At 41.0% G+C, this 10,519-nt stretch overlaps 1 protein-coding gene across 1 annotated transcript; it reads right to left on the bottom strand.

Moving 5' to 3' along the window:
• Positions 1–9,377: 9,377 nt before the first annotated feature.
• On the bottom strand, positions 9,378–10,283 carry LOC131039625 (uncharacterized). The gene has a single exon (XM_057972415.2). It carries the CDS (start codon positions 10,281–10,283, stop codon positions 9,378–9,380), a length of 906 nt encoding a protein of 301 aa, XP_057828398.2.
• Between the last annotated feature and the right edge of the window lie 236 nt (positions 10,284–10,519).

Raw genomic sequence — 10,519 nt, 5'->3', positions numbered from 1 at the left:
GTTGGTTTGATGATTTTACCACCTTGTCTGGATTGGTGGAAGCTCCTCCTTCTCACCAATGGTGCTCCACACACCCCTCTACAACTCCTCCAAAGGGTGCATCCTCCTCTGACCTTCCTTGCTCTCACAGACCTCTGCAACTTTAACCCTTCCTAGCTGGGCACTGTTCAGTCTCGCCTAGGAGTGGGTCTTTGATTGGCTTCCCTGCATCTTCAAGGGCCCTGCTTGCTCTAAGGTAATGTACAGGGTCTACACTCCCATTCCCCATGGTTTCATGGTGATTCCACAATGGGGAAAGGAGTTGTCAACCCATTTTCTCAAGACAGTCCAAAAACTGGACAGTGACAGAGTAATGCACAAAAATATTTACAAACACACAGAAATCTGCACACAAACCTACCCTAAGCACTCAAAATGAATGTACATACACAATGAAATATTCTCAACACTGTTTAGTTCATAGATTAATCCATTATCAAACTGTTAGTGCTTCATAAGTGCCGACTGGCAATAAGAACCCAGTCACAATCAAGATTTTTCTCTTGGTCGTACAACACTGACAACCAACCCATCATTTTAGGGTTTGCAACTACATATAGTATCCTTCCCTTGGTTTGTGTGCCAAATTTAGGGTTCTCCATGCTAAACTAAGGGTTTTGACCTACTAGGTGGAAAAGTTGCTTGACAACTTTGAAAAGTTGTCATGCAACTTTTGCAACTTTTGAGCAACTTTCTCAATGTTGCTTTCCTTGACTCCTAGGCCTACATTGGGCCATCCTATGGACACCACCATGCTAAGAAGGACCCCAAATGCATCAAAGGAACACATACCCTCTACTCCACAAGAAAAGAAAACCTAGGACCTAAATTAGGACCTAATTTAGACTAATGAGCTCATGGCTCTTATTGCATTTACAATGGCTTCTTCAAGAAGCAAGGACACAACAAAATCAAATGGTGGGAGCCATTTGAAGGGTGCTCCTGCACCATACTCCCCCTCTGCAATGAACTAAAGAACAAGGGGAGTGAGAAGAGACAGATCAATGCCAAGCTTCTTGAACCTGCTCTCTTCAACCCAAGTAGCTTCAGACATAGGTTGACCTGCCCACTTCACCAAGTGCTCTATGTAGACCTGGCTTCTAGTAGACTTCTTCACCCTTGACTCCAAGATCTCCTCTACTATGGGCTGCTTCACTTGAGGTAAGGCATTCACATCCAAGTCCTACAGTACCTTGGTTTGATTCTCTGTCTGCCCTGCTATTTCACCCTTGTACATTATCAAATCAGCAACATTGAAGACTGGTGATATAGCCAAATCTGAAGGAAGATCCACTTTGTAGGTATTTTCACCATATTTTGATAGAATTCTACAAGGTCCTACCCTCTTCATTTGCAGTTTGGTAGGCTTGCCACTTTGCATTCTAGCTTTGCTCAGATGGACCATCACATAGTCACCCACCTTGAACTGAACCTCTCTCCTTCTTTCATCCACTTTTGCTTTTAGTTTTTGAGTAGATTCTAGGATGGCTTTCTTGACCTGTTCTTGGACTTCCTTGATGGTTTGAGTGAAGTCCTTTGCTTGGCCACTCTTCATCTCCATGGAACCAAGTTCCTTGAGTTCACACACTCCCCTTGGATGTTTGCCATAGACAACCTCAAAAGGACTCCTTCCAGTGGTCCTATTTACACTGTCATTATAGGCATACTCTGCTTGTGGAATGACTAGATCCCATGTCTGCCCATACTCCTTGGTTAGACACCTCAACAAGTTGCCTAACACCCTATTGATGACTTCAGTTTGACCATCAGTTTGTGGATGGTAAGCGGAGCTAAATGATAAGTTAGTTCCTAGTCTCCTCCATAAGGTTTGCCAAAAATGGCTCATGAACTTGTTGTCCCTATCTGAAACAATACTTAGTGGAAGTCCATGAATCCTTACAATCTCCTTAAAGAAGAGATGTGCAACATAGCTAGCATCATGAGTGGTCTTACATGGAATGAAATGGCTCATCTTGGAAAATCTATCTACTACCACATAGATGCTATCCATACCTGTCTTTGTCTTGGGGAGTCCTACTACAAAGTCCATGCTTACACATTCCCAAGGCCTATTAGGGACCGGTAATGGTTGATAGAGGCCTGCATTACTTGATCCTCCTTTTGCCCTTTGACACACACCACATTGCTCCACATACTTTCTCACATCTCTTGGCAACTTGGGCCAATAGTAGTACCTTTGTACTAGGTCTAAAGTTTTATTGATTCCAAAGTGTCCACTTAGACTACCATTGTATTTTTCTTGGATGAGGTTTTCTCTCATGGATCCTCTAGGCACACATAACTGATTACCTTTGAACAAGAGACCATTTTGGAGAGTGTAATTTGCATACTCACCATGAAAATGATTCTCAAACTCCTTGCAAACCTTGTAGGCTGATGAGAAGTCTTCATCTACTTCATAGAGGTCCTTGAAACCTTCTATTCCTATGCTCTGCAACTGTAACTCTTGAACTGTCAACAACTTCATGCTTAAAGCATCTGCCACCTTGTTGAGTTGCCCCTTCTTATGCTTGGTGGTAAAACTAAAAGATTGGAGGTATTCCGTCCATTTCAAATGTCTATTGCTGAGCTTCTCTTGAGTGTTAATGTAACTCAAAGCCTGGTTATCTGTGAACACCACAAAATCCTTCGGGAGTAGGTAATGCCTCCATTTTTTGAGGGACTGAACTAATGCATACAACTCTAGGTCATAGGCTGAGTACTTCTTCTTGGCCTCATTAAGCTTCTCACTGAAAAATGCCATAGGTCTTCCCTCTTGACTCAATACACCCCCTACTACAATGCCACTTGCATCACACTCCAATGTGAATAGCTTGTCAAAAGTAGGTAAGAGTAGGATGGGTTTTGTGGCTACTTCTTGCTTCAATAATTGGAATGCTTTATTATCCTTTTCAGTCCATTTGAACTTAGTTTTAAGGCCTCCTTTTATGGTGTCAAGGACTGGTGCACATATGCCACTGAAGTTCCTCACAAACTTCCTATAGAATTGGGCTAAACCATGGAAACTCCTAAGTTCAGTTCCTGTTCTAGGGGCAGGCCAATTCAAGATTGCCTCCACTTTGCTTGGATCCATCTTCAAGGTTCCCTTAGACACCACAAATCCCAAGTAGACCAGCTCTTGCTTCAAGAAGTCACACTTCTCTAGGTTGATTGTTAACTTCTCTTCATGCAACCTCTCTAGGACTATCCTCAAGTGCTCAAGGTGCTCCTCTTTGGTTCTGCTATAGATGAGAATGTCATCTAGGTACACCACCACAAACCTACCTATGAAGTCCTTCAACACCTCATTCATCAACCTCATGAAGGTGCTTGGGGCATTGGTGAGTCCAAATGGCATCACAAGCCATTCATACAACCCTTCCGTGGTCTTGAAAGTAGTCTTCCACTCATCACCCTCCTTAATTCTAATTTGATGATAGCCACTTTTAAGGTCCAACTTAGTGAAATACATAGCACCTCCTAAATAGTCCATCAAATCCTCTATTCTAGGAATAGGAAACCTATACCTTATGGTAATCCTATTGATTGCCCTTGAATTAGTGCAAAGTCTCCACTTGCCTCCCTTCTTTGATGCTAGCACTACCGGGACTGCACATGGGCTGATGCTCTTCTTGATCAGTCCTTGTTCCAACAACTCCTGCACTTGCCTTGCCACCTCCTTGTTTTGGTCAGGTGTGAGCTTATATGTAGCTTTATTAGGTAGGGATGCACCAGGAACAAAGTCTATTTGATGGCTTATAGACCTTCTTGGAGGGAGTGTTGCAGGTGCTCCATCACTCACTATGTCCTTATACTCTTGCAACATTTGCTTCACCTCCTTGGGTACCTCTGCCTGCAACTTGTCTTCCTCTTCCTTTGGCTTCACAAAGAGGGCACACCCCACTATCTCCTCCTCATGTAGCAAGTGTAAGAACTCTTTGCTAGTAGTCAATAAGACACTAGGTGTTCTTGAGGTTCCTTGATCATTCTCTGTCAAAGACTGAATCTTAAAGGTTTTGCTATCCTTCTTGAAGGAAATGGAGTTCTCCTCTCCATCATAGATCACCTTCCTATCAAATTGCCAGGGTCTACCTAGCAGTAGATGACAGGCATCCATGGGTAACACATCACAAAGGACATTATCCTTGTAGCCTCCAATGGAGAATTCTACCCAAGTTTGTTCATTGACAAGCACACTCTACTCTTGATTCATCCATGTCACCTTGTAAGGGTAGTGTGGGGTATCCTTGTGAGTTTCAACTTCTTGGCTACCTCAACTGATATTATGTTATCAGTTGACCCTGAATCAACTATCACCTTGCAAACTTTACCAAGGATCTTGCACCTCACCCTGAACAATGCTCTCCTATGCTTAGGTTCATTCTTAACTGGCTGTCTTATTAAGACCCTGTTGAACTTCAGATTTTCACCAGTCTCTGATTCAATGTGATCGACCTCAGGTGTCTTGCTGCTTGATGTGTCTTCATGAGCATAAGCAACCCTCTTTCCACTATTTGATGAGGTAGGCTTGTGAGGACATCTATAGGCCAGGTGTCCCAATTGACAACAGTTGTAACATTTCATGGTTGCAAAGTAGGAGTTACCCCTGCCGGTAGCTTTACCCCTACTTGGACCCCCTTGTGCACCTCTTCCTCTAGAATGGCCTCCTCTAAAATTGGTTTCACTGCTATGTTAAGTCAACTTGGATTCTCCTTGGTTCGTTTGCTCATTTGCCTTGCTTTGGCAACCACCTTGGTGATTCATTTGATCTCTACCTCTGCCTCTACCCCTGTTATTAGAGTCTCCCTTCCTTTTGTTCCTCTCTTCCACCTTGGCAGCAAGCTGATGACATTTTTGGACAGTGGTAGGAGTCCATAGGCTTATTTCCTCTTGAATGTTCCACTTTATAGGCCACTCAAATACCTAGCCACCTTGATAGATTCCTCTTCTTGGACTTTGGATCTAAGACAAAGCTTTTGAAACTCTTCAGTGTAGGAAGTCACATTAAGGTCTTTTTGCTTCAATCGATGTCTCTTCTTATGAAGTTGGACTTCATAATCCTCTGGTAAGTATTTCTCCTTGATCTTACTCACCATGGCCTTCCAATTTGCAATAGGTAGCTTCCCCATGCTAACTCTCTCTTCCTGCAGGTACTTCCACCATGTCAAGGCTGCTCCCCTTAGTCTTGATTTGGCAACCTTAACCTTTTGAGCTTCTGTCACTCCTTCACACTCAAAGTGGTTCTCCATACCCTCAATCCATTCCATGACAGTGTCAATGTCCATCCTTCCATTGAAATGTGGCAATCCTTCAAAAGCTTTGGTATTCAAAGCCTTGATGGCCTTTACAAAAGGTTCTTCATTGAACAAGGGATCTGGTTCAGGTATAATGTCATCTATGTCAATGGTTTTCTTGCCTTTATCTTTGGTGTCCTCACCCCAAGGTCCATGTGTCCTCTGATTCACCACTTCTTGCAACTTGTCCCTTATCTCACTCATAGCTTCTTCAAGGAGTCCATTCTTCTCCTTCTGCTCTTCTACCTCCCTAGCCAGCTCTGCATTAGTGACCATTATGCTCTCCCCTACTGACTCACTAGAATATAGAGACATGCACGGTCCACCAAATCTTTAACTCACTCTAATACCAATCTGATGGGATAGGATATGGGATAGACTAGCCTAGTCTATGCTCCTAGATCCTTTCCTTGGATCACTAGGTGTTCTAACCACACCCTAGGGTCTCTATGACTTCCCTTACTTGTGGAATCCCCTGACCTTGCCCAATCCACCCACCAACAACTTGAATTACTTCTCCTAAGGTCTCACCTACTCATGAGATTCAAAGAACCCTTACTTAGGCTAATAAGGGTTTAGCTCCTTCTTCACCTTCTTAGGTCCTAGCAAGGATATGAAAGGTCTTAGACATGGTTTTCCATCCATTCATGTTCCCCCAAGAGGTTTTCCACTTCCAACTCCTTACCGATTTCACTATTTTGTCTTTTTCCTACAAAATAGGGCTACAAGGAATGTGCCCAATTAGGCCTCCAATCCGGACTTTTAGGGCTCCCTCTTGCAAATGATGCATATGCTTGTGGAACTTCCCAAAAGAGCTACTACTCATTTGGTAAGGGCTCAAGGATTTTTCTATTTTTGGGCCTCCAAGTGTCCGTACACTGCCCTAGGTGAATTTTGGGGTTTTTAAGGGTTTTAAGAGGGTTTTTAGGCCTGCCAGGGTCACAGTGTTGGTTTGATGCTTTTACCACCTTGTCTGGATTGGTGGAAGCTTCTCTTTCTCACCAATGGTGCTCCACACACCCCTCTACAACTCCTCCAAAGGGTGCATCCTCCTCTAACCTTCCTTGCTCTCACGGACCTCTGCAACTTTAACCCTTCCTAGCCGGGCACTATTCAGTCTCGCCTAGGAGTGGGTCTTTGGTTGGCTTCCCTGCATCTTCAAGGGCCTTTCTTGCTCTTAGGTAATGTACAGGGTCTGCACTCCCATTCCCCATGGTTTCATGGTGATTCCACAATGGGGAAAGGAGTTGTCAACCCATTTTCTCAAGATAGTCCAAAAACTGGACAGTGACAGAGTAATGCACAAAAATATTTACAAACACACAGAAATCTGCACACAAACCTACCCTAAGTGCTCAAAATGAATGTACATACACAATGAAATATTCTCAACACTATTTAGTTCATAGATTAATCCGTTATCAAACTGTTAGTGCTTCATAAGTGCCAACTGGCAATAAGAACCCAGTCACAATCAAGATTTTTCTCTTGGTCGTACAACACTGACAACCAAACCATCATTTTAGGGTTTGCATCTACATATAGTATCCTTCCCTTGGTTTGTGTGCCAAATTTAGGGTTCTCCATGCTAAACTAAGGGTTTTGACCTACTAGGTGGAAAAGTTGCTTGACAACTTTGAAAAGTTGTCATGCAACTTTTGCAACTTTTGAGCAACTTTCTCAATGTTGCTTTCCTTGACTCCTAGGCCTACATTGGGCCATCCTATGGACACCACCATGCTAAGAAGGACCCCAAATGCATCAAAGGAACACATACCCTCTACTCCACAAGAAAAGAAAACCTAGGACCTAAATTAGGACCTAATTTAGACTAATGAGCTCATGGCTCTTATTGCATTTACAATGGCTTCTTCAAGAAGCAAGGACACAACAAAATCAAATGGTGGGAGCCATTTGAAGGGTGCTCCTGCACCACTTAACCGGGTGATTCCTAACAGGATCAATTCTGAACAAGAATATTTGTAAAATATTTAACAGGCTTGGCTCCTAACAGAGCAAACTTCAGAAGAGTTCATATAGTTATCTTGTGAGTCCCATCTCACTGTGGTTTTTCCCATTTGGGTTTCCACGTCAAAAATATTGTGTCAGGTGGTGAATGTTTTGGTGGTTATGTTTTATTATGGTTGATTTTCTTAACTACTTATTCCACTTTGATAAGTCATGATAACCGATAACAATATGATATGAAGTTTTATTTATATCAGTAAAAGCATTTGGATGTTTGTAAGTTACAAGTGATTACTGTTATTTATTATAACAGTCAACCGGTTTAGTTTGATAGTTTTTATCTTGACAGAGATATTGCATTGATAGTTCTAAGTTTACTTTGAGAGATTGATTTTGAGATTGGTGAACTTTTATCAGTTTTTCTATCTACTGATTCACCCCCCCTCTCAGTAGTTGACCTGATCCTTGTTCTTTCATCATACCATGACACTAATTGTGAGGGGAAAAGAAGTCTGCTTTCTTGGGGGAAGATAATTTCCTCCTCGATAATCCTTTTGAAGCTCCTTCTTGTTTGATAATTTAGGGTATTAGAAAAATTGATCGAGCATATCATCAGTAATGTGGCCTATAAAGGGGCGCTCCCAAACCGCCATTGAAATGTAGACCCAATAGTTTCTAGGCTTGTAATCCATTGTAAACACTGAAAGATCCTTCTTCTCTGCTATTTCCTAGTCTATCGACCGCTTCTGGGAACACCACAAGTACCGCAATTTTTCCCTAAACCCTTTCAGAGGGACGTGTTAAACTGCTTTGCCACCTTCAAGCTCGACTTTCACATCTCAACCATAAATTGAAAATCATGTTGCACACGATTTAAAAAGAAAGTGGTGCAAAGTAGCTAGCAAAGGCCGAATTTAACTTGGCAAGGAGGAAGAAGGACAAATCAAAGTCTCACCATCTGACCAAAAGAATAAAATTGAACCTGCACAAATCCTTAGTTAATAAATAAAGTGTCATTTCCATCAGACTAAGACACACACCAATGTCCTTAAAACTCGTGCTGAGATTAAAAGACATTCGAGTTGAAGTGATAAGTGAGGTTGGCGAAAGAAGCAATATTTGTCCACACGAACGATAGGGATTGTGATATGAAAGCAACATGACATGTAAATTATTAGACTTCTATTTGTGGTAGATGGCTTTGGCCTTCAATGATATGAAATTATGTCATAGTACTTCAATATAATCATTAGTAACTGAATGTAAAATCACTTCAAGAAAGTATAATGTTTGATTTTTCTACATTTAGAATATGCTGAAGATGAGTGAATAAGTGTTTGTCTAATTTCCCATTCGTAGACTCCACTTCCACAAATCACACCCCAAGTTGGCCAAACTATCCGCCAATCTATTGCCCTCTCTATATACATGTGTGATAATATGATTTTCAAAGGAGTCTATTAAATCCCATATCTGATTCAGGACATATCTGATATTCCAATTATATGATTTCCTATTTTTACATGCATTTGTGATTAGAGTGGAGTCACCTTCGATATGAATCTTAGTAATTCATATTTTCTTTGCTAATGAGAGACCAATCAGAAGGGCTTGATCTTCTGCCATGTTATTTGTTCCAGGAGAAAGTCCAGATGATTTATATGCTAACATTTCCCCCAAATGGTTTCTAATACAAATAACTGCCCCTGAATCACTTGGATTACCTCTTGATGATCTGTCAAAATTCAACTTTGCAAAAGTAGGTTGAGGAGGTCGCCAATAAGTATGGGCTCTAGCAATACTTGAAATGCCTATTGGGGATTGACTACCCATGATTGGTAAATATATGTTTTTCCATTTATTTATTATTGTTCCATCCCATGAAGTAAAAGCTGAGCAACCAACCTGGGTTTTTTGTACATAAGAGTTTACTACCTTTGAAATTGACTTTTCAATTTCAAAAAATACTTTTTCCACTGGTGAAGTAGTCTTTTTGAATATTCTTTTATTTTGTTCCCACCATATGGACCACATGACTGTTATTGGGATGATTTTCCAAATGCAGGAGAACCGAGATTACTTAAAGAGGGTAGGCCATGCTTGAAAGAAATCCCAAATTGTGTTTGGAAAGGCCATTGACAATTCTAATTTGTTTGTTACAAATCTCCAACATTGGTGAGCAAAAGGGCATTGGAGAAAAAGATGGTCCACATCCTCAGATACCTGGTCACACATGACATATTTGAACTGCTGGACTATTTGAAGCTTGGCTAGCTTGTTGCTTGTGAGAATTCTATTTTTAAGTGCTAACCATGAGAAACATCCTCCTTTAGGCATGACTGCACTATTCCAACTAAAGAAGAAATCTCTCTGTGATTGTTGTTGGTTCATCATGTGTTGCAATGCAACATATCCATTTTGAACTGTATAGTTTCCATTTGCAGAAGGGGACCATATAATTTTATCTTCCTTGTCTAATAGGATAACTGTTCTCTGTGATAGAAGTGTACCAATAAGTCTTCTTAAACTATCTTTAATGTCAATGTCGATATCCTTCCAAATGACTTTCTTAGAGTAAAGAGCAACTCCACTTACATAATTTATTAGCTTATGCCCCCATTTTTGAATGAAAATTGGTATTACCAGTTGCAATTGAGGAACCTGAGCTAAGGTGGGGAATCCATTCCATGAGTCAAACCGAAAGTTAGTAGATTCTCCATTGTGTATTTGCCATGTAATAAATTGAGTCACCACATCTCTGGAAGATAACATAAAATTCCACATTGCCGAACCATCTGGGGGATTTGAAATGGATAGAATTATAATGGGATTACTTGAGTCCAAGTATTTAGCTTGCATGATTTGACACCACTTTGAATTTGCTTTTGTATACATTTTCCAAACTAATTTTCCTCCAAAATCTTTGTTTCGCTTAACTAGATCACGAAGCCCCGCCCCTCCCGATTTTTTTCCAAATGCCATATTACTCAAAGAGATTAAGGGGATCTTTTTTTTTCTTCTGACACATTCCCCTTCCAAAGAAAATTTCTAATGAGTTTATCTATTTATGCAATAGCAGACTTTGGAGCTTTCAAAACTGAAATATAGTAATTTGGAATGGCTGATAAAACTGATTTGACAAGAAGAATGTAGCCTGAGAGAGACAACCACCTAGCCTTCCATGATGATATCCGTTGTTTGATCCTTTCAATCACATT

The sequence above is a fragment of the Cryptomeria japonica genome, chromosome 5 (genome assembly GCF_030272615.1).
Source record: "Cryptomeria japonica chromosome 5, Sugi_1.0, whole genome shotgun sequence".
Classification (NCBI taxonomy): domain Eukaryota; kingdom Viridiplantae; phylum Streptophyta; class Pinopsida; order Cupressales; family Cupressaceae; genus Cryptomeria; species Cryptomeria japonica.
The sequence above is the reverse complement of the archived record's forward strand: the minus strand, read 5'-3'. Positions and strand labels throughout refer to the sequence as shown.